This window comes from Pelecanus crispus, chromosome 18, assembly GCF_030463565.1.
Source record: "Pelecanus crispus isolate bPelCri1 chromosome 18, bPelCri1.pri, whole genome shotgun sequence".
Taxonomy (NCBI): domain Eukaryota; kingdom Metazoa; phylum Chordata; class Aves; order Pelecaniformes; family Pelecanidae; genus Pelecanus; species Pelecanus crispus.
Genome location: NC_134660.1, coordinates 3,987,811 through 4,011,935, shown reverse-complemented (window position 1 = coordinate 4,011,935; position 24,125 = coordinate 3,987,811). Strand labels below are relative to the sequence as shown.

General features: G+C 47.4%; 2 protein-coding genes across 10 annotated transcripts in view; one reads left to right on the top strand and one right to left on the bottom strand.

The window, feature by feature from the left end:
• Positions 1-7,932, top strand: part of MAP3K3 (mitogen-activated protein kinase kinase kinase 3) — a 37,083-nt gene extending 29,151 nt beyond the window's left edge. Inside the window, exons 16-19 of one of the 4 annotated variants that reach the window (XR_012831744.1) lie at positions 512-1,306; positions 5,258-5,320; positions 5,449-5,541; positions 6,459-7,932. Coding sequence is in view for 1 of the 4 variants with exons in the window: in XM_075722899.1 (XP_075579014.1) it covers positions 512-740 (229 nt within the window). In the remaining 3 variants the exon portion in view is untranslated. Of the gene's footprint in view, positions 1-511; positions 5,089-5,257; positions 5,321-5,448; positions 5,571-6,458 lie in introns of those variants that run through there. The other 3 variants (XR_012831745.1, XR_012831743.1, XM_075722899.1) reach the window with 3 other exon arrangements.
• A 5,071-nt stretch (positions 7,933-13,003) lies between these two features.
• Positions 13,004-23,853, bottom strand: LOC104034281 (potassium inwardly rectifying channel subfamily J member 3). 6 transcript variants are annotated; one of them, XM_075722901.1, is made up of 4 exons: positions 23,203-23,853; positions 21,075-21,083; positions 16,421-16,628; positions 13,004-14,566 (listed from the first exon to the last, which is right to left on the bottom strand). In XM_075722901.1, exons 1-4 carry the CDS (start codon positions 23,851-23,853, stop codon positions 13,965-13,967), a joined length of 1,470 nt encoding a protein of 489 aa, XP_075579016.1. In that variant the 3' UTR covers positions 13,004-13,964. The 6 variants fall into 6 exon arrangements, 4 of the variants coding, with proteins under 4 accessions (XP_075579016.1, XP_009485506.2, XP_075579017.1 ...); XR_012831746.1 differs by lacking the exons at positions 13,004-14,566; positions 21,075-21,083 and adding exons at positions 15,168-15,609; positions 15,759-15,890 and having other exon boundaries at positions 16,421-16,637; XM_009487231.2 differs by lacking the exon at positions 21,075-21,083 and having other exon boundaries at positions 16,421-16,637.
• Positions 23,854-24,125: the final 272 nt, after the last annotated feature.

Here is a 24,125-nt window from a genome sequence, read left to right as displayed (position 1 = left end):
GGCTTTGTGGGGTCAACCAGCTCTGATTGACTGGACCTTAGATAAAAAGTTTTGGTTTCTACCTTGCAACTCATCAAGTGCCTTTGAGATACACCAGTAGCAGCAGCACCTGAAATACCAGTGAAGTCAAACAGTGCCTTCGGGGACCTCTCGTGTGCACCTCTTGTCCCCTGTTGTTCATGCAAATGCTTACTGAGAGGAGAATTTGAGCAAAGGGGAGCTGGACAGATGGCACTTCACGGTTCTCGGTGCAGTGAGAACCACAGTGGCAACCAGCCTCCCTGTCTCAGCACTTACTGCTGGCCTGGCAGCAGTAAAAGCAGCGACGCTGGCAGGCCTGGCTCAGAATCTGTGCACACGTGGGGCTTGCTGAGCACAAAGCCATTTTATAGCTGTTTTCAGAGCAGAGCTGTACCTTCATGTTGGCTGCTTGGAAGTTCTCTCTGAACACTGTGCGCTATTGTGCGAGTCAATTCTCACTTTTTCCCCCCTGCCCCATCTCTTTTTCCAGGAGCCTCGGTTGTACTGTTGTGGAAATGCTGACGGAGAAACCACCCTGGGCAGAGTACGAAGCCATGGCAGCCATTTTCAAAATCGCCACCCAACCGACCAACCCCCAGCTCCCCTCTCACATATCAGAACATTGCCGGGACTTTCTAAAGCAGATCTTTGTGGAAGCCAGGCACAGACCCTCTGCTGAAGAGCTGCTCAGACATCAGTTTGCACAGCTCCAGTACTGAATTACCTCCCTCGCTAGCAGCTCCTGCTGGGCTTTCGGTGCCCTGTCTGGTCTAGTTGCAACTGCCCGTTGTGGTGCTGCATCTTCAAAATGCCAACTCAGCTGTCCTAGTCCTTTGGGGAAATTATGCCAAGGAACCTAGGGTTGCTCTTGTGCCTGATGCCTTTGTTTGCTGGACTAATGTTTATTCTACCGACAGCTGTCCAAACAGAGCTGCATTTTTGCCCTAGTTACCTTGATGTGAAATTGCAGCTGGCTGCATGTTTTCTGCAGGCCCAAGAATGGGAATATAAGCGTCGTCTCACTGGTTGAACATAGAAGAAATCTGAACCAAAGTGGGAACTGGAAGAGCTACACTCTTCAGAACAGAAACGTGCAACAGCCATCCAGCCCAGCTCTCTACGTGTGGGTCACTGTTTTCCAGACTGCTGGGGCTTTAGAGGCATCTGTAGTACATGAATCCAGCAAAAAGCCATGTGTCATTGAGCATGCGCTCGCTATATAATTATATATTTTTCTTCTTAAGTATTCAGCATCTGAAGGTGTTCAGAAAATATTGATTCAAAAGTATGTGAATAGTGTTATTTTATAATGAAACCATGGATTTTGGGGTGGGGGCGAGGGAGGTCTTTCTAGCTAAATGTCAGGATAATCAGAAAAGTTTCAGCAGAATGCAATCACTCCAGGGCCCAAGGTAAGGGCTCTCCCACTGATGTTAGAAAATCCAGCGCTTGATTTCCAAGGCTTGATCTGTCCTAGCATTATCAAGACAGCATCGGTTAGTTTGTGTCCTCGTAGCCAACAAATCTGTGCTCCTGCTTCATCTCCCTGGGACTGCTGGGTCGAAACAAAACCCTTCGGGAAGGGAGTTCTGCGGAACAGCTTTCTGTTGCACCTATCTTTTTGGCTGGTAACTTCTTACCATCCCTTAAACCAAAGATAGTTCATCTGGTGCCCAGGAATTTACTTCAGGAAAAGCTTACGTGTTTCTTTGAGGACCTGGCCTAATGGAAAATTGAGTTTTTCACGGGGAGGATTTGCTGGACACTAGTTTTACTTGTGCAGAGTAAGTTAGAATCAAGCTCAACCCTTCAGTGTGTGTGTGTTTTGTTTTACAGGTGTGCAAGTGTTAGGTTTCCATAAACTATTAGGGTCCTATTTAAATAAGCTTTTGTACGAGTTAAGTCAAACAGTGAAGCAAAGACAACATTTGTAATGCTAACATATTTCTGAAATTAACTGGAGATCCCCATACAGGTACCAGCAAAATGTATCCAAGTGATTTTGCATTTGGAAGGTACCCCATCTCTGAGAACCGCGTTCCTGACGGCTTACGGGCCTCAAATACTGTCTGTTGAGTGGGGCACTAATAGCCCTTAGCTCGCTCAGAAAAGACTAGCAGTTTTTAAGGGCTGGGGATTCATGGAGTTAAGTTATCTGTGTGTAAATGAAACTAAGAAAAGCAAATGTATTATTAGCTAAAATATTGCTTTATAGAGCAACGCTAAAGCTGTGCTGCTCTTGTATTGGAAACCACATTAAGCGTCCACATGCCTCCACTCTTCCCCCCCATAGAAAACTTGAAAATTGCTTTCATAATGCAGTAAAATGAACAGTTTTAAGTGAATGCTGATAGCAGGAAAAGGCAAGTTTTAATGAAACCAAGCTCCTTGAACACATGATAAATAATGTGTTTAATTAAAAGAGGGGAAAAAAGAACCCTAAAAAACCCAAACCAACCAAAAGCCCTGAAAGGGTTTAACAATCTGAAGTGTTTTGTCTGTGCCAAACTCAGAGCAATGTGTAATCGGTGAAAGCAAGCTCGTGTTGGTTTCACTTTCGGGCTCTCCTGCATTACTACAAGGATGCACTGTTTAGGTTGCAGGCACTTAGGGGGATACCTTTTATGAAAGCCCTTGTTCCGTAATTTATTTAATTCTAGTGAGAGCACTTCTATTGATCTTTTCCAAACCTGGAACTTGACTCCATGTTGTCAAGGCACGTGGCCTGACTTTGGGCCTGCACTTCACTGTCGCTTGCACCAAAGGGAAGCGAGGGCATGACACTACTACTCTGTTTTAGGGAGCGTTTTACACCACTTTGCTGTGGTGTAAACGGCTGCGTATGCTGCAGAGGAATGTGAAATCATTCCTGTAGTCTTGATGACAGAAGTAGGGCGGTCAGCACTCTTCGAGCCTTGCAACTAGCACCTAAATATACCAAAGATTGGAATCTTCTATTCATCACGCTTTACCCTGCAGACGTACAGCAGCAATCAAGAGCGCGGTGATCCTGTCTGCGTAGGTTTCTCTCTACCCTTGGCTTGTCCTCGCCAAATTGAGACCTTCTTCCGTGGTCTTTCCTTGCTATCCCACACGTTGTGTTTTGGGAGAATAGGGCATGAGGAAACGGTGTAACTTTTAATGTTTCAAAGCAACTAAATCCTCAGGATCTGTTGTGGCTTTTACCTCATATGCGTCATGGAAGGCTGTTCCAGAGCAGAGCAAAGAGCAGCATGGACTGATGGGCTCAGTCCTCTCCCCGCCAGAGCTTCTGGTCCTTCCCACCACCTATGCTGAAATGTGCCTACTCTGTGTATACACTTGTATTCCAGTCTGTATTAATGAACGTAAATAGCAATTGTACAGTGACAGAGAACATGGGGTGCCAGCTTGGACTTCTTGTATTCTAGTACCTGACCCAATGCCACCCGTTCGGCACAGGAACAAGCCAAAGCATTACTTGTATGTTTGGAGATGCACTTTTATGAATGTAGTTTATATCGCTCTTTTTTAGCCCTTTTTACATCATGTAAACGGTGATGCCTCATACTTTTTTTTTTTATTTATATCGTAAAAGATCATATTTGGTGATTTTTATATATATCGACTCGACTGTTACGGGGTAGGGGGGGAGGATGGGAATAAATTTGACGCCTTTATGAATTTAAAAAGGAAAAAAAGCAGCTGGTTTTGCAGAGAATTTGCTGATGGTTTATAACAAGTAGAGCCAAGCCAAAATGCGTTTTTTGTTTCCTCACAGCCCTCTTGATTACGGAAAAGGAAGATCTGGATTCCTAAGTCCACTGCTACGGCAAATAAGCTTGGGGCCAACACTGTGTTACAGTCTCTTAACAGGGCCCTGGCAGCAAAAAAGTTTCAAGTGGACATAAATGTAATTATATCTCTAAATAGAATTACATCTGGCCTCTTTATCCTGGCAGAATTGGAAAAAATGGGGAATAAACTCATTTAGGGGAGAGTGGAGGAGGAGTGCCAGGCTAACAATAAGCTACTGTGTCCATTCCAAATGTCATGTTGTGTTTTCTGCCGTTCCTTCCAGGGAGGGATACATAGTGAATATTGAGTATTGGGATCCTTGATGGAAGGTGCTGCAGAAATGGAGAATATTCCGTTTGGAAAAAAATACCTTACAGGAGTCTCATCCTGAAACAGCTGAAACTGAGCAGGAAAGTGTCTGAGATTCCCATCAGAGAGGAACTCGGGGGAATTTGGCTGTCCCTGAGCTTGTTAGGAAACAAACTGTTGGCATTTTGGTCTTGGTGTGACGATTCTGTGCATTCCAGGTTATTTGCTTGTTCTCCAGTAAATCTGATCTTTGCCTATTCTAGTGGCGGTAGGTTGCAGGAATTTGGATTTTTTTTCATATTTTTGGAGTAGTATTCCTAAAGACTTGAAGATGCTCCAAATGGTTCCCTTTACCATTAATTACCAAAACAAATTGACCGAGAGGGGAAACTGGTACCTGCTCAGGTGACATGTTATTTCCAAGTGCCCAGAGAGCCAGGACAACTTGTGAAACCTCAGTAAATACGCATCCCTGCTGTACAGGCTTTCTCTGGTAGGCAACGGCCAGAGACTTAGGGCTGTACAGGGGGGCTGAATGAGATCCCGGTGACTGGTGCTTTGGTTAATAGCTGCTGGATGGAAGGGGTTTATAGATTTGAATACATACAGTCCTGTGGCTGTCACCTTGGTACCTGCCCTTGGAGCTGCAAGTTTGCAGTTGGTCTTCAATTTTCAGAAAAAAACAGGTGTCCTCTGTGGTTTAATGGCATTTGGGGCTTCAGGTCTTTAAACCCCAGCCTTGTTTAGGAGCAAATCTCACTGAGCAGCTCTTAATTTCCCAGTTAGAAAAGGTAGATGTGCCCAGGGGGCAGTTTGGAAATGAAGAAATGGACTTTACTGTCTGTCAATACCTGTCTGACGTAAACTGTGCAGAGCAGGGAGAAATTGCTTTAACCTGGATTGTGCAGAAGACCTTGAACCAGTAGTCTATATATACCGACCGGGGGCTTGCAGTGCAAAGCCAGGCCAATGTATCGTTTTATTTACAATAAAATTATCATTTATATGAAAGCCTTTTTTGGTGCTTGTTTGCACTACAGTGTCTCTTTCCTCCTGTGTAAGTGGTGCCTCAAGATAAGGGAATAAGACAATTAACTCGTTTGCCTTCTAACCAAGGACCTTAACTGAAAGAGGAAATTTTTCCTTTCAGGAATTTATTCTTGGGGACAGATGGAGAAGTGTCCTGTTTGTGAAGCATTGCTTCTTGGATCAGGTAAGTGTGTGTCCTCTACAAGGCTGCCTCTGAGGAAGGTCACATTCATCCATTTTCACTCAAAGAGAGAGGTAGAATGGCTCTGTCCCTCTTGTTAGTGTGTAAAAAATATTCATTTCACCTTGCAGGAGAGTAGCTGGACTGGTTTGTTGGCTCTTCATGTTGAGATCCTGCCGACGGAGAGCAGGAGCCGAGGTTTGCATTTGGATTTTGCTGTGGTGGTGAGTTCTTTACGCCAGGTCTTGGTCTGCAAATGTTCTTGGTGCATCAGCACTTAACGGGGTGGATTGTCACCAGGTGGGGAAAAGGCAGTTGGTAACAAGACCAGGAGGAGGTGGTTGGTGTGGTAATGTCTGATTCCCTGCTGTGTTTTGCTTCAGCTGGGAACTCTCTAGGGAATATGCCAGAGTAGCTTGCCAGGTGGGGAACTCCAGCTCTAGCTTGTGAAGCTCAGGCTCCTTGAAAATGTATTATTCTAAATACCTGGAAACAGTTACAGGTTCCTGAATTGTTTCTCGTTTGAATGTGGTGGTGTTTTAGAAAGCAAAAATTTTAAGAAGTAAGCACTCCAGACTTCAGGCAAATGAGCTCCCTTCCAGAACTGAAGCCTCCCAGCAGAAGTGTAGGAATCTGGATACTCTTGCATTGAGCGTACTTAGGGGTTCGGGACAGGATAAGTTTCGCTGTCCCAGAGTAGGGCAAGGGAATGGATAACCACACTTCCAAATATTTTCAGGCTTTTTTTTTTTTTTTCCAGCATACTATCTTAGGAAAGGCCAGAAATAGTGCTCCTATAAAATTCGTCTACACTACTTGCTGAAATGCTCATTTTTTCCCTGGAACTGCTCTGTCTGTTTATGCAGCTCCTAGTCTTTGGTGTCACAGTCACTTAAGCAGTGGTTTGAATGCCACCATGGTCCCTTGAGATGGTGGCCCCCCAGGGCCCTGACCGCAACTTTCCCTCAAATCCCCTTTTCCCAGGCCACGCTATAGCTAGTTGCTATGTCAATTAAATACTGGAATAGTTCTTAATGTAAAATGTGAGCAAATAAGAATAAATGGGTTAACAAGCTGATGCAATAGAAACCCCTGCACATGAAACAAGTACATGCGTGGCGCTTGTGTGCTGTTCCAGAAGAGATGAGAACCAGACAAGTGAAGTTGTCCCAGAACAAAAATGTCTTGTGGAACCAGAAATAACCACCTCCCGCTGCTTCCTGACACCTTCCTCGTGTGTGTTCGAACCTGAAAATCCTGCCTTTGCTGAAGGAGGAACTTAGAATCTCTTGGTTACCTCTGCTTGAGGAGCTTTCCCAAAGCTGATGCCTTCATTTTCCTTTCCACTCGCTGTCTTCAGTGGTAGCATTTGCTTTATGAACATGAGATTCACACCTTGGGCTTGTATGTTTTCTCCTGGACTCCCCTCCCACTCACCCCTCTCGGAAGTAAGTAACTCTGTAGTAATTCTCGTTTCCGTAAATACGGAGCGTGTGGTCCTGACTTGAGTCTTCACCGTGCCAGTCTGTAGGTGGTGGTTGAGCCGGGGCTGGGAGAGGGAAACGTCTGGAGGCTTGGGCTGCAAGTGGAAATTGTCAGCTACGGACCACTGACCATTTCTTTTGCCTCAGAGATAACAATTAGGAACTCCAAAGGGGATTTCAACAAAGTACAAGTGTCGTCAGGGGGCCGGGGGCTGGATGAAGGCATCCTAAATGGCAAAGAGTAAGATAAGAGTGCTCTGAAGCGCACAAAAAAACCGAAAGGGAGCTAAAGTGCTACAAGAGTGCTGCGGAGTACAAGAAAGGACTCGGAAGACATTGTTACAGAGAGGAATTAGGAGGGGACAGGGTAAGAAAAGAAGGCTTGGAGACACAGTGAGGGCTTTGGTGTCCCAGAAGGGCACCTTGGCATGCCGCAGCTGACAGTGAGAGGCACCAAACGGAGACACCCTCGATGGCAGAGAAAGATAAAGGAGTGCTGCGTAGCAAAGACAGACAGGAGGCTGATGGAACAAGAAAGAAAGGGAGATAAAGTGCTACAAGGAGCTGTGGAGAGCGAGGAAGGTGGCGGGAGACATCATGACTGCGAGGAGAGGGGTGCTGAGGGGGACTGAGGGACAAAAGCAGGCTTGGGGCAACAAGGAGGAACTGGGGTGCTCATCTGAGCAGAGTACAGATGGTCTCGGGTGGCCGGGGACGGAACACAGAATCCTAGCTACGCAGAGGAACAAATGAGTGCTCTACAGCTCGAAGTGCCACAGGATGGATGTGGAGCACAAGAAAGGTCTGGGGAGGCGTCGTGACTGGCAGAAAAAAATGTCCCAAGGGAGCCAGGGAGACAGAAAAAGGATTGGGGACACAAAGATTAAATCCAGAGGGGATCTGAACCAAGTAAACATGTCATCAGAGGGCAGGGAACAAACAGGCACGGCTGGAGGGAAGAGAAATGAAGACAGAAAATTCAAAAGGCGAGGGCACTAAGGAAATAAAGATAGTGAACTGGATAAAAGAGGACATAGAACATTTTTTAAGTGATGGGTGGTAAGACAAGAAAAAATAGGGATAGTGAATTTAATAAATGGACACTGAGCAATCCAGCGGGGTCCTAATAGGACTCAAGCATCACTGCAGCCATCGTAGAGGGGATACAGGGTGGAGACAATGCTCAGGGCAACGGTGAAAGTCTCCAAAAGGGTTGGGAGGAAAGTAGAGGGGTCCTGAGGGGACAAGCAGCGCAAGAGCTGCTTCGGGGGCACAACAGCAGCTTCAGGAGAGGGTTCTGGGCAGTAGAGGAGCCCTAAAGGGGACAGAGCAAAGCCAGCATGCTCGGTGGCACAATGAATGCCTCGGGAGGAGCTCTAGGGGAACTAGAGGGGTCAAAAGGAGATTGCAGAACTAGAAGAGGGCTGTGGCGCACAAGGAAGGTTGCGGTAAAGCTGAGTATCCCAAATGGATCCTAAGGGGCCCAGAGGGACAATGGATTCCTCTGGGGCACGAGTGCCTCGGGGGAAGTTTTGAGCCAGGTACAGAGGCCCTGTGAGAGCGAGGGTGTCATCGGGCGGTCCCAGGCTGAACGGCCGCAAGCAGGCTGCTTGGGGAACGATGGCCTCGGGCACAGCCCTCAGCTGCAGGCCTGCTGTGAGCCAGCCATCGCTCAGGCAGAGCAGAGGGCAGCACGAAGGGTGCACCTCAACACACCGCACCTGGGAACAGCGCAGCAGCAGCAGCAGCGAGGCATCGCCAAGTCCCTGCCCTGGTGAAGAAAAGCAGCTGATCAGCGGTGACTGGGGACCCTCTAGCAGCCGGCACCTTTGCAGGCTCGGTGCAGTTAAAATGTCCCTGAAGGGGGTGATGCTGGAGCTGCTGGGGGGGTGTGGGGGGCTGTTCCTGGGTGTCTTGCGCCTTCTGGGGGCTCCTTATGCAACCACAGTGCTGTTCACGTTTCCCTGGGGCCTCTCCCTTCTGCTGCCGTACCAGGACAGTCCTGCACCATCCCCTCCCGTATCGCCGCTCCTCACAGCTGCTGCCCCGCAGCTCCGATCTCTGGCAAAGCCGCCACCGCCGACAGCCCCCCCGCCCCCGACGCCCGGCTGCACACGGGTGCTCGGATCGGGGGGAAAAACGGGGAAACCGGCTCCCCCCCGGTGGCTTACGTGGCCTGGCACCCGAGCGGCAGCGGCAGCCGGAACCGCAGCTCCCAGCCCGGCGCAGGCCGGCCCCGCCCGCTGAGCGACCGGCTACGCGTCTCGGCACGTCACGGCGCACGTCAAAGCCTGTATGACATCATCACGCAGACCGGCGTGCCGCGCAGACCAAAATGGCCGACCGGAAGCTCACGTCTCCCGGCATGCTCCGCAGATCAAAATGGCCGACCGGAAGCCCGGGGCCGGAAGACTGCATCTCCCGGCCGGCCGCGGGGCCGACCCCGACCGGAACCGGCTACCGGAGGCCTCACGGCCCGGGCGGCCGCGGGCCGCCGCCTCCCGAGCGCTTTGTGCCCCTGCGGGGACGCCCGCCCGGCCCTTCCGCCCGCCCCTCCGCCCGGCGGGCCCGCCCGCCCCCGCGGGGCCCAGGCCCGGGCGCCGGGGTCCCCAGCACGGCGGCCGCCTCCCGGGTCCGCTCCTCCCGCGGCCGCCCCCCGCGCTTCTCCGACGCCGCCCGTGCCCCGCCGCGGCCTGGCAGCGCCCCAGCCCACGCCCGCCCGCCCGGCCCTTGCGGGGCTTTCCCCGGCACTGCCCTTCGCCGCCCGGCCCGGCCCCGCCGCCCTGCGCTGACCGCGGGCCGAGCCCCGGCGCTGGGAGCCCCGGCCCCCTGCGGATTTGCAACACTGCCCGCACAGCTGTGGCTACCAGGGCTTGCCAAAAGCTGAAGGGTTCTGGGGTGCATGGAAAGGAGAACCGAGGGAGAGCTCTGGGGTGCAGTGGGGGGGGGGGGGGGACGGGACATCAGCAGGTGAGAGGGAAAACATAGGACTCTGGGGGCACAGAAAAGGCAAAGGCAGGGGGAGCGGGGCACACCGAAAGGGAACCGCGCGCACCAGGAAAGCACCGGGAAAACTCTGGGATGGGAGAAAGCGAACCAGGAACCGCTGCGGCACACTGCAGCGCACACACAGGGCTGCACAGCAGGACTTGGAGGCAAACTGAAACAGGAATTCGGGAGTTCAGAGGGCTCTGGGCACACCCAAACACAAAGGGCCATGGTGCGCACCAAAAGGCCGTGCTGCCTGCTGGGAAGTGGCCTGCAAGCCATTGCCAGACCCTGTGGCAAAATCCCATCTCCCGGCACTGCTGGCGCTGACTCCATTCTTGACCCCGGGTGCACCCAGGGCACCGACAGCAACCAGCAGCAGCTTGGGGACCTCACAGAGCCCTGGAGGGGCCCTGGCCGATGGCAAACGCTGCCAACAGCCCCAAGCAAGGGGCAAGGCAAGGGAGATCCCCTGCAGCCCTGTGAACGGCACCGGGGCTGTCTGGGAACCCCCAGTGATCCCAAAGGGGTCAAGAAATCATGGGACCAGCTCCTCCCCCCCGAGACACAGCAGGTAACCTCCTTCCCTCGGGGACTGTCACCAGTGCTTACCAAGTCAAAGGAACTGCAGGAGCCACAGCCATGAGTACAAAGAGTAAACCAAAGCATTTATTAATTAGTACACAGAAACAACACTTGGGACTGAGGCTTCCACAGGGCTTGGTGCCATTAAGCTTTCCCCATCTGTGAAACCTGAACGGTTGCTACGGGACAGGCGTTCGTCAGTCTGGAGGGGAAGGGTCAGCGCCTGCCCTTGCCCTTGATGTGGCAAGTCACTGAGCAGCTGTCAGGCTCCCTCGAGCTTTCTCCTTCAAGGATAGAATTCATTTCTGGTATTTGAGAGGAAAAACCCTGATTGCACCCATCTGAGCTTCTGCCTCAGCCTTAGCCCAGCAGCCTGAAAGCACATTTCACGCCTCGGCTCCCTGCCACCTCACGGGTCTGGCACGGTGTGCCATGCCCGCACGGCGTCAAACCGAGACCTCAGATCAGAGCATGGAACTGAACGCTGGGTGGTACAGGGGAAAGTTTGTGTTGTGATCTTGACGGCCTGCATCACCCAGCACCCAACATCAGGTGGCAGCTGGCGGGCAGCCGAAACGCGTGAGCCTGGCTGGGCCGGCCCCATGGGTAGGCATCCCCCGAGCCCCAACGCTTGCCATGCTGGTGTGGCACGCTCCACTGGAGCCCCCGGCTGCGGCATTGCCTTTGTAGCCACAGAGTGGGCTCAGAGCTGGGCTGCCCACCAAGAAAGTGAGGGCATGTAGTGCTCCCTGCTCCTGCGCGGTCTGTCCTGCGTGGTCCTGGAGCTGGGGGACGGTTCGCTCCCACCTGGTTTCCAGTTCGGGGCCTGACCTGCCCCCTGACCCGGCCTCCTGGTGACCCCTCGGTCACGCACGGCTCCGCAGTCACTAGGGGCCCCTTGGTGTCCTCCCGGGGCCACGCAAAGCCGCCTGCGTTCTTCCTCCACACCCTCCTGTATGTCTGGGCACCCTGTTCCGTCATTTTGCTTTTAAGAGTTTGCTTTCCTACTCCTTCATCCTTACTCTCTTCCAGAGCAAATACACTCCTTGAGGAGTAATAGTAACAGCGTTATGAGAGGTGCACACCGGAGCCCTCAGTCTGAGGAAAACATCTTTCTGCTTCATGCAGTAGGAACAGTCGCCGTAGGCTTCCCAGAAGTACTTCAACAATTATTTTTGTCACAGCGCGCATTGCAGAAAACCACCATATGGCTCGCAAGCTCTCATGTAATACATTTAGAGCGTGACGATTCGGCTTAGTGCTGAGACTGGTCTACAGGAAAGTCTCGGGAGGCCACGACTAAATCTACTGTGCAGCTACAGGAGCAGCCCAGAACTGGGAAAACTGGAAACAGCTGAGGACCATCCTCCAGAACACACAGCGCAGAATACTACTGCCTTACATGTCCGACAGTTGCATAACGTGTGCGAAACACCCTTTCACGTAACTGGAAAAGCAGGTACGGGGTACTTTCGCTCACTGTTTCTGTGTCTATTAGAAGTGCACTCTGAGCTGACTGACTCGCCAGAATGCTTGAGACCTAAGCTGGATGCAATTTTATTTTATACTAATTCTGGCTGTTCTGAAGAGCGGGGAGGGTCATCATCAATCCAGACTTCACACTGTCATCTAAATATCCCATACTAAATACATTTAATAAATGAAAATACAAATTTCAGCACATAAGTTGAAATCATGTTGAAAACAAACAAGAACAACAAGCAGCAAATTCTACCCCTGTGCAAAATACCATTTTCCAGTTTCACACCATAGGCAGGAGACCAAAAGCAAGAAATAGCGATCTATGCAAGCCAAGCCACACCTGGCTTGGATAGGTCACTTCACCGCTCCGTTCTAGTCATCGAGGCACGCGTTGGCAATTGATATGGCCACAACAGCCCCTTTTAAATTTGACTGAATTCTGTCCACATAACAAGAGCAGAATTTGATCCTTCTGCCGGGCAGTGCTCTGCTAGTGATAAGCACCCTAACGCTGAGCTACTGCCCATCATATTTTACAAACTAGCAAGTTCTGATTACGCGTGCTCGCTACCAGCCGGAAAAAAACAGACCTCTCTCACAGATTGAGATGGACAGCAGAACAGCTGAATAGTAACGTGATTATCCTGGTGTAGAACCCCAGGAAATCTAAGAAACTCCGCGTCTAGTTCTCGCCATTTCCTGATCATCAGTAAGGCAAACAGTACTTTCGGTTATGCAAGATCTGTTTTAAAACCAGAAGAGCATTCTTCCCTCTTGTTCAGGGCCAGTCACTTAGAAAAAGCTGTATGACATTTAAAGAGATACCGAATACCAAAATACCAGCACCTCTGTGTAAACCTTCACTGACATCTTTTTGGTCATTTGGTTGCCATATTCCAGGGATAATCTTCTAAAAGAGTCATTTAACAACTGAAAGTAAATCACCATTATTAGCAGAAGCACTTTGAGAGAATGCTCCATTATGCTCAAAAACGTGAAAGCCCTCTCTTGGCTGCACACTTAACACGTTACAGACATGTGCTGCCTTTTCTTTCAGTATCTTATTTATGTTAAAACTACCCTGCAATAAATTGCATAATATTAGAAATGTCAAATCTACAAAATTATTGAGAATCATACATAAATGGAGAAGGCATTCAAAAGGCAACAAAAAAAAAAAATTAGCAACATCAAAGACCCTCACCATTCATTAGTTAAACTCTGAGATGTGTACGTACTATTGTCCCTTCCTGTAATGTCTGAGCATTATCCAGCACTTTGCTTTTATTTACTTACGAGGAGTCTGCAAACTAAAATTTCATGAAGTTGAGGTACGAGACATACCATTAAGTCGAGCTACCGACCTCAAGTTCCCTTCACAGCAAGTGGTGATATGGTTGTTAAAACTCAACATGTGATCCACCCGATCGAACGCTGGGGTCTAATTTTGGACAGGATAAGTAATCCTCACGTTTATGAGAGCTCGTGTGAGTCAAACGACACAAATGGCTATCGCAAGCCACCTCCTTTACCTGAATGACAATGATCCAGATTCTGGGGGCACGGAGCTGGCGTGCCACAATCCTCGAGAAAGGATGCGTGCCACTAGGCTGCACAGAAGGCCACCGTCCAGCGGGGTCACTGAGAGAACTGGACTACGACCGAGCAGCATCACAGATTCTTCCTGCATTCTGCAGGAACAACCTATACATCAGGAACAGCCCGAGATCTGAGCTGCATAAAACTGTGCTTCAGCTGGTTTTACACCCTTTTTGGCTTGATCTCTGACCATTTCACTCTGCAACTAAGGATCTGGTCCTTGCTTCATGGAAAAGCATCTGCATACATGGAAGACAATGTAGATTTGCAACGAGCATGCCGATAAACATCATTAGGGCAGCGATCTCTTTGGCACGACAGTCTAACCTTACTGCCCCTCAAAGTTCTATTATGCTACCTAGGTTGGATCTGTACAGAACAATTATACAAAAAGGATCATTCTTCCTGAAAGTGGCAAAACCAAATTATGACTTTAGGTGTAAGACAACTCTTTCAGGTCAGCAGTCTCAAATGCAGTTTATCAGCAACAACTCCTGTTGCTTCTGCTCTTAAGAGAGGCCATCAGAGTTCATTTTTCGAAGTTTGGCAGGAAAATTATCTTCCAATTTCATCTCTAGAGCGCACATGCTTGGAGGGTTCTTCTGTAACTCCAGATCACCGGTAGACTGAGTCAAAGCCTCAGCATTTAATTTGAAGGCTTTCAGCTGTATCCTATCATCGCTGTCTTCACCATCAGAGATGGGACTTATTTCTTGAATTTTCAAGAGATCTCCGGTACTGCAAGTCTTCTCTGTGTTACTGGAGCTCATTCGCAGGGCTCTTCTTGGAAGGTTTTCCTTTCTCGAGCTAATCTTCTGAAGTTTAAAAGGGAGCTTGTTTTTCTCTCCTGCAATATCAATACAGTCAAGTGAACAAACCTGTTCTCTTCTGGTTTTGTTGTTATCGACGGGACTATTCAAAGGAGATGATAGGGACAGGTTTTCTTCTTGCTCTTTAACACTGTAAGGAGGCGTGGGGACTTCAAACGTAGCATGAAACTGAGAATAATCGACACGGAAAAAGCCATCTTCTAGGGACATTACCGGGAGGAATCTGTGACCCCAAAGAACTTCATCTTCTGTATAAGAGGTCCTAGCTTGACACGTCATTCCTACAGAAACAGAAACAAGAGCATGGCATTCTAATTTGAGCAAGTAGACCGGCATATGGAACAAAAAATACAAGGTAAGGCTGACAGATAAAAGTCAATTGTAGCCTGTAAGCTAACAAATGTATAGATTATAAAATAAAGCGATTGTTCCTAGTCAATCTCCTGACAGTCAATGCCTCTAATTGATTGACTAGATTTTTATACAAATCTTGGATTAAATATTGCAACTCACACCGAGCAAATGGCTTGTGATAAAAGCAAACCATAAAATTAAGAAAGTATTAGCTCGCTAGCAACAACAATCTTATAGTTTGTATGTAATACTGTTTCTTGGAAGTCACCTTGGGAGAAAGAACCGTTGCTTGGCAGAGGCTTACAGAATTCTCTGCCAAAGCTAAATGAAAAATTTAATCTTCCATTCCTTCTATAGGCTACGTTACTTTTTCTCCAAATAGTATGTCAAGACAAAAGCTGTGCAGAGACGCTGCAGCTGTCTTCCATGCTAAGACATAGGTACCGCTGTAAAGCTTGTAGAATTTGTTCCACTCAGTGCAAACATACATCATCGGCAGTATTTACGTGTGTGAACTGACAGCTAAAATGTGTTCTAACCAAGCCAACAAATCTGTTACGCTCTCAGCAGAACCATGCTGATGATAATTAATACAAATATCCCAGGTGAGTAGCACTTTAAGACTTCCTGTCATGGTACTCTTCAGAGGCAGAATTAGCAGTCAGAAAGCCCAAACTCCGATTTGCTCTTCAGTTACTGCTACATTAATTCTCAGACAAGTGTAAAATGTTTCCCTTGCGGTACCCGGTTAGGTAATTGCATTACGTGCGGTTATGAATGCACGCTTATCTAAGCTACATGGTTCAGTTGCGGGATGAGAAGAGGCTTCTGTGGCGATCTGAAGACTGCTGCACTTGACACAAAAGAGTGTTCTGCGCCAGCCAGCGGACTGTGTATTTGTTTAGGTCCAGCACGTGGATAGTAATGGGTCAGTTCTGTTTCCTGTCCGGCATGAGATGACTGCACTTGCCTGCGACAGAAGGACATTACTGTTTCTAAGGCAGGAACCGGGGAACCGGTAATCTTGTTGAAAGAAGGATGAAAATGCTCCTTGATTAATCAAAGTTTAACAAATCCTCAAAAGAAGGGAGAGGAAGATCAGAATATTGATGAACCTACTGAATGGTTTGGACTTCGACAGTACACATCGATTCTCGACGCAGAGCTTCTTATGTAACTGCAGCATGTTGTCACAGCATTCATAAAAGAATTAAGTCCTCAAAAGACTAAGGCCAGAAAGTCAGCTGTCATCTGGACAATGCCGTATCAGAATTTAAAAAAAAAAAAGTTAAAAAGTTAAAAAAAACAAAAGCCCTGCTCATATTTGCCGATAACCACATGTCCCTACAATCTTTGCAACTATGTGGTCTCTATTTCTACTGTAAAACTGGATTTGTTATTTTGCATTCCATTTAACGCAAGCTAGGCTGAAAGTGATTTTGCAGCACTGGCAATCTTTAATGTTCAACGTTCTTTCGGAGTGGTGGTCCTTAAAACAGGAGTCCGTAAGGGTGTTGTACTATATGCCATGCTCAAGAGTGGCAGGGTGCATCTCTTCTTGGATGTATTGGCCACTTTGGGCATCGGCAATGCAGACTCCTGTGGGGAAGGGAGGTCTCCTGTCAGCTGGTGAAGTCCACTGAAGCTCTGTAGCACACGGCAGAATATTCTGGAGCATCCAGGATTAGCATCCTGAAAGGATTAACAGCTGCCTCGCCAAAAATATCAGGACTGAAAACAAAGACTAAAAATTAGAGCATGCATGTTATTCTAAATCTTACCAGTAGTTTCAACGATTCCTTCAAGGATGACAACTATTTCAAATTGCTCGCTTCTTAGTGATCTTTGTGAGAGACAAAAAAAGGGGCTCTTTGAGTTAATTTCGTGACAGATGGTTAATGGGGAAACTAAAAACAGCTGGTCAGCTCCAGTTCCAAATCCAACATCCAGTTCACACTGGTCTAGCGGCAGAAATTCTCCCTCAGGTGTCTGTCGGGACTAAAGATGAAAAGATGATTTAGTAATCACCGTGTGAGGCAAAACATGAAAAGCAATGCAATGAAGTTTAAACCTGCCTCTTTCATAACATTATCATCTATGTATTAGGTCTGGGGTCTTCATAACAGAGATATAAGTAATGCCAAATATTATAAGGCTACTACATATGACCAATTTTGACTTTTCTTATCATGCCACTAGATCTCATCATCATCTACAAACTTTACTACAAGAGAGAGATATATATATTTTGACAAAAACATCAGGTACCACACTGCATGCCTTATAACAGATGTTCACCATGAACGTCCTGTGGCAAAAGTTCCCGTTAATGAGAACAAAATCTACAAGCCAGGCACATTTTAATTCATTGTGTGAATTCACATTTTGTTATTTTTATACATTACTAATTTTTGTGTGGCAGACACTGTGATGTACTAACTCAAAGGTAAGCATCACACTAATTGTACAGTATGTCTGGTAAGTGACATTTCCACAAAAGCATCTGAATTGACATTAACAATGCCGTCATCCCGTGCCAATTTGCACGGACCACCTACTGTACGTTGATCTTAATAATGAACTTATGATCATTATTAAGCCAAGTGCCCTGTTTTTATTCATGTCATTTCATGGGTCCAATAAAAATACCGATATGATAGCTTCCTCCCGCCCCTAGTGTTCCCCTCAAATTTTCTTGGTATTCAACGTGTAACTAAAAATTACATCAGTTGGCCAGGCAGCTCAGCTGATCGCTTTAAAGGTCTCTGGTAGAAATTGCCCATTAAAATTAAAAGCTTTGCAGAGTCTGTTTAAAATCCTATTTTAAATCCTTTCTGCTTATTGCTTGATTAGAAAGCACTTAATTCTTTAGCAAGCCGACTACTGATAATAAATGACAGATTATTCCACAGTTACTAAATACTTTTAACTGTGTTGCATTGGTATTGGCAAACGTATTGGTTCCATTGCTTGGGAACTCCATCCGTTAGTCCTGAGAGCAAGCCGAAGCTAGCAGTTTTGCCGCTGACTTAGATCTGATTGGTACTCTTTTAAGAAAGTTTCTGTCTTTAAAAAAAAAACCCTAAGCAACTAGTGTACCTTCACATTGTCTCTCCGCTTCACCTCTGTCTTAAAAATGATGAATTTTCAATTGCTTGATATTTACTGGTGAGTACATAACCAGTTAGGTAGCTGGGAGAGTACAGCTCCTTATTAAATACAATGCGTTATTTCATTCATGTGCTGTGTGTCTGGTTTTCTGCTGAGGAAAAGAAAAAAATTCTTCCTATCTAAATAACCAAGTCCTCCCTTACATGAGAGCCAGTTTCTCCACTACTGGCGAGGGCAGGGAAAATACCAGCTGAGGGCCTGTAAAAGCATTCTCACAGTTTATTTGTGCTTTGAAAGGTAAAAGACAGTGCTATACAATAAAAGCGATCAAAATCACTACTACATAGCAATCGTGACAGTCTCTGTTATATGCAAAGGTGTGATCAAACTACTGCAGAAACATCCTTTCTTTCTTCCTGAGGGAACCTGCAGAACTAAGCTGCAGACTACGCCACTGCTTTTGTTGCCTGGCTACTGTTCTTTCAGCGGGTGCAGAAAGTGGTTGGCAACGTATGATCTTTGCTCCAAGGTAACAAGGCTCAACCTGAGCTGTATGAACCAACACCTAAACCTCACATTTCCCAAAGTTTTATCAAATACAATTACCTAGACAAAGATGTGCATATTTGCACAAATTGCTGCCTGAATGACTTAAGAACTGTTTCATCTACAAACCATTTTTCTCTGTGGAAGAGTCTTCGATCAAATCCACCCAATAGTAAACAAATCCAGCGAGGATGATTAGAGGTTACAGATCTGGGAGAAAGCAAAAGGTTGTGTTTGAGGTATTCGGTATCTTACATACAGGACTGATTTATGCAGGGCATGGAGAATTTTTAAAGGAAAATTATTTGTTAAATAAAAAGAAATTAACCTGAATGAAGATAGCTTAATAGCCCTAGTATGTTAAGACTCCTAGCCAGCAACCTTTGTTGCATATATACAGCTTTAGTCAAAGGATCACAGAACAGAGCAGAGGACTATAAACTGTCAGCAATGTCTGGAAGGAACACTGGTGATTATTTATTTTGACCACCCACATAACACAAAGCCAAATAAATTCCACAGATTAATACATGCTTGAACAAGGGCACAATTACTTAGAAACGCCCCAGCTTTCATTTTAAATGTGGCCAGAGGTGGAGATCCAAAGGTCTGGATGAGTTGCTCCAAAGGTTAATTGCCTTGCAGCTAAGGAAAAAAAAAAAACTCCTTCTGTGTCCCGACTTTTCCGCCTTTAACTTTCTGCCACTGGATCTTTGTTTTGTTTCTTATTACTAGACAGACTTCCATTACAACATCACTTGGTCTGTTTTTATGTCTGACCAAACATTTTATGTCCTTCGAGTCTTCACCCCTATCCTTTATTCATTCTCAGCACTTTTTTAAACCCTGTTGCTTATGCACACCCTTCTTTAACTGGACACAATGCAGGTTTTTTATTATTATTATTATTAACCCTCTTTCAGTTCACTTGTTTAGAGAGCTCACATAATTATGTTTTGATACCCAGGTGGACTAATTAAGCATTGGAGTAGAAAATGCAGGATACAAAAGACAGACGACCATCGAGCTTAATATTGCAGTACATCGTAGAGAAACTCGGGAATCTAGAAAATGCTAAACTGGTATGTGCTAATTTGCCATACAGTACTACTGTATTTTCAGTTCTGGTATTTGAGAGGAAAAACCTCTGATCTCACCTATCTGCGCTTCTGCCCCACTCTTAGACTAGCAGCTTGCAAGAACATTTGTTATATATTACGTTACTGAAGTAATACGAACTTGTTACTTTGATACCGCTGTTAAAGAATTGTATGGGTTTTTGGTAGTGACGCTATACCTGGAGCTCTAGCTTAGATAATTCTCAGGATGACTGCTACTTTTTAATACAGTCTAGTTGCCCCAAGCTGTAAATATGACCCAAGTGAGCTGAGCTTGTTCAGACCAGAGAAGAGAAGGCACAGAGGGGGATCTAACCAACCTTCCAAAACCTAAGAGGAAGGTAATCAAGAAGATGGAGCCAGGCTCTTCACAGCAGTGGATAGTGGGAGCAAGAGAGACAACAGGCCTAAGTTGAAACAAGAGAAGTTTGGACTGGATGAAAAAAAAAAAACTTTTCCACCATGAAGACAGCTAAGCAGTGGAAGAGCTTGCCCAGCAAGGCTGTGCAGTCTTTGTCCTTAGAAGTTTCCAAAACCAGACTGGAAAAAGCCAAGAGCAACCTGGTCTGACCTCCTAGCTCCCCACGCTTTGAGCAGGAGGTTGGACTACAGACCTCCCAAGGTCCTTTCCAATCTGAATGATTCTGTGATATTAAAAAATATATCATTTGCACTTTCCACACGTGCCCTGCTTATCGAGTTATCGAGATGACAATATAATGGGTTTTCTTACTTATTTGCAATGCCTGTCATCTGCCATCTGCAAACTTCCTGTTACAATTTTGTTTGCTTTCAGCTTATTCAAAGCTGTTCACTAGTACAGCTCAAAGAATAGGTGCCTGCTGGTCATAACCCAAAGCGCACTGGCTCTATGGCTACTATGCTTCACAATTCTATTTTTAAAACTATGATTTAGCACATGTTGAAAACAGGTTATGATGATTTTACAATCCTCAGCTTTCTGAATCAACATGTCCTACACTACTAGCTGAAACATTTTACAGACCACTTTACACACCAACAGGAGCTTGTTTATCAGTGACATATGTAGTCCCATCAAGAGAAGATAAAAATAGGTATCGTAACTAATTTTAAAGAAATCAATACTGATCGCCTTCCGGTGGATGCTGGTTACTGCTGTTATCACCAGATCGCTCAGGCACACTAGTGAGGTCCAGGAATTAACAGGCAGAAAAATACAGCTCATTGTGACACTGAAAAGGCCAGGACCTGGAACTGCACATTTTCAGCAGCTAGTTCTAACCAGCTTCTTTCTATTTCTTGCCCCCAGAGTTTGCTTTTTCCTGCTTCTAGAGCACTCAATGTAAAATAGAAAGACTCAGGTTTCTGGAGAAGTTTTTGCTGAAACATGCACACTTAGTCTTGTAACTCTGTTTTCCAAACTCTCCACAACTCAGTCCAAAAAGGGCCCCAGACTTTTCCATGACATCACTACACCATGCTGCTGGGCAGTTCCCTGGACCAAAAAAAAAAAAAAAAAAAGCCAGCAGAGTGTGGTGGCACCACTGTAATCCACCAAATATCCTGGGGCATATATCACGCTTTCAGTAAACGCCATTCAGACAGACTTAGATTGGTGTACTTTCTTTACAAATGTAAATCCTCAGGGCTCCACTGGTCCCACTGCAACGCTATGTACTAAATATGGCTCCTATCTCAAGTACAGGAGTGTGATAAGACATTTCTTCACATTCTTTCACTGTGACACAAGTAAAAAAAATTCTAGCTATCTAATTGAGTGCAGGAGAAGCGTAGCAAGATCAGCTGTCAAGAGCACTGCACGAAGCACAGCGGAAAGAGCACAAATCACTAAAAGGCAGAACTCGCTGAAGATAAATGGTAAGCGAGTTCCGGCACATTCACCGTAAGTTTACAGGACACACAAAGCCACTTCAAAGCAGCTGATGTAAATTCACACGCTGCCGGAACGGCCGCTATGACTGCTGCAATGGTGTGTCCAGTTCAAGGGGCACCTCAACGAACTGAGGAGGATTTACAGACATGGGAACTAACAGCACGCCTTGCAACAAGGACTGCGGGGGGCCCCTAGTACACAAACATTCACTTTTAAACTTTCCTGTGTTCAGAGCTTGTATTTGCCACAGGCCACAAAGCACCGTGAAGACAAGTCATGGGCATGATGACTGCTCGAAAGAAATCAAGTATTACTCACTGATTCATTGTCTAGTCTATGAAACAGCTATCGTAAGACGAATTGGTCAAGCAGGTCCATTAAATGTCCCTGTGTCTTCTGCCCAAATCATCTGCATACCAGCACTGTGTAGCAACAGAATTAGCAGCATAAAGCACACCAGGTTGTGTGTTCAGTGTCTTAATTCAAAAGAAGTTTACAGCAGATTACTATCACTGTAAAAACACAGCTGTGACACCTCTTTTATTCCACTTTGACTTGCATTCTGTCTTGGATGACAGATGGAATTAAATACTTTAGAGGAGGCTTTCTGCTAGTTTTTAATAGTTACAGATCAACAAAAATCATGGTTTAGCTGGCTTTCCAATTCCTACAAAAATTGCTCCATTGTAACTCCTGACAGCTTGTTCCCATATATATACACAAACATATATATACGCACACATATATATATATCTCCAACCTCTGTTAGAATCTTAGCAGATTCTCCATTTTAAATGGTATTCTGCGGCAAGAAAAATTAATAGCTCAGTCAAGCGTTCAGCACAGAACAGAAGGAAAACTGCCTTTCGCATTTACCATTGTCCCGTCACCTACTGTATCATGCTTGTTTCTGCAGGTTATTAAAATGGCCGAACAGTTGCTCCAAAGAGAGGATCACCATAGAGAATACAGAACATTTAGGACATTCAAATATGATATTCTGAAATTAACGTCATCACTGGGATCAGCTTCTGATGCTCCCCATCAAGCTTGCTCCCGTGACAAGACGTAGGTGCTTTAAGCCGCTACATTGCTTCGTCTCGGCATGCCGCATGCAGTGTTTTCCTTCCATTCTACTCCTGCCCAATGCCTCTTCCAGACTTCTGTGCATGCCAAACTCTACTGTCTCCTGACGATTTCCTTATTTTTTTGGTCATGATCTTTGAATTCCAGTTTTCTTGCATTCTGAATTTCGCTGACCATTGTCAGTGATTAATAAATAGATATTGGTGACAATCAAAGGGCCTTTCCACTAAAGCACCTGCACAATCCCTCTGAAATGCTGAGAGGCTACTGGCTGGAATCATGGGGTAAGAAACTGCAAGTTAAAGCTCCCCAAGTTTCCCCAAGGGGAAGAGGAGGTCAAGGTTGATCTTTGTCCTAATTTAATGTCACCACAAAAGGGGTATAATCAGTTTCTTATTCCCAGCCATCACCTGCTAAGGGGCATGCCTTAGTATCCCTCCCTGCAGCTATCCTGTACCCCGACACATCCATCCTTCCTGACCAAACTGGCTTCCTGCCAGCCTCACAATCCACTGGAATGCACCTGGGAGCTCTCTGATGAGGCTGTCTTTTTCCCTGTGCCTGCTTGGTTCTTTCATGGCTCCCACTACGGGCAGCCATGGCAAATTTTTCCAAAGCCCTTCATAACCGCCCCGGCCATGTCCTCTGGCCCACGTGCCGAGGGACAGGGCAGCTGCCCCTGGGGCAGGGCAGAGCCAGGGGCCGGACAGGGGAAGCCCCATGCTCCCGCACGATGGGCACATGGTTGTGCCTGGCCCCTGCCCTGCCTGCATCGCCCACCGCAACGCAGGTGCCCCGTCCCGCCCGCTGTTGCGCCAGGCCTCACCTTGATCAGCTTGCAGCGGATCTGGGCAGACACCATGTGGCTGTTGCGGAGGTTGCCGACACGGAACATGAGGCAGAGCTTGCCATCCCGCTGTGAGACAACCGCAGCACGGCTGAACATGAGGGTCTCGGCTCGCTTCTTGGGCTGGGACATCTTGATGAACATGCAGCCGATGAGGAACGCATCGACGATGGAGCCCAGCAGCGACTGGAAGAGGAAGAGCACTATGCCCTCAGGGCAGCGCTCGGTAATGTAGCGGTGCCCGTAGCCAATGGTGGCCTCGGTCTCTATGAAGAAGAGGAAGGCGGAGGGGAAGTTGTACACGTTGGCCACGCACGGGCTGTAGGCATCATCGTGGGCCCGGTGCAGGTCACCTCGCAGGTAGGCGATGCCCCACCACATCGAGGCCATCACCAGCCAGGCGACTGTGTAGGTCAGCAGGAAGATGAGCAGGTTCCAGCGCCACTTGAGGTCCACCAGCGTGGTGAAGAGGTCGGAGAGGTAGCGGCTGCTCTCGCCACCCAGGTTCCCGTGTTGCACGTTGCACCGCCCGTTCTTGTCCACGAAACGCTGCCGCTCTCTGCGGGTGCCGCTGCGAGCCGGACCCACCACCTGGTACTCGTCCCCAAACTTCCTACGCACGGCAGACATGCTGCCGGCCGCCGAGGCTCTCCGTGGGCACGGTGAGGATGCAGCGGGGTGACGGCGGGGCAGCAGCCCCTGGGAAACGGGGCGCACACGGATTCCCGTGGAGCGGAGTCAGCTGCCAGCAGAGCAGGGGAAGACCGGGCGGAGCAGCCGTGACGAGCGAGAGAACACGCCGGCGGGACTGCGCAGCTGGCGGTGAGCTGTGCCGGTAGGCAGAAGCGGGGCGGAGCTCACCGGGGACCGGGGCGGGGGGCAGAGCTGGGGTCGGCTGGCTG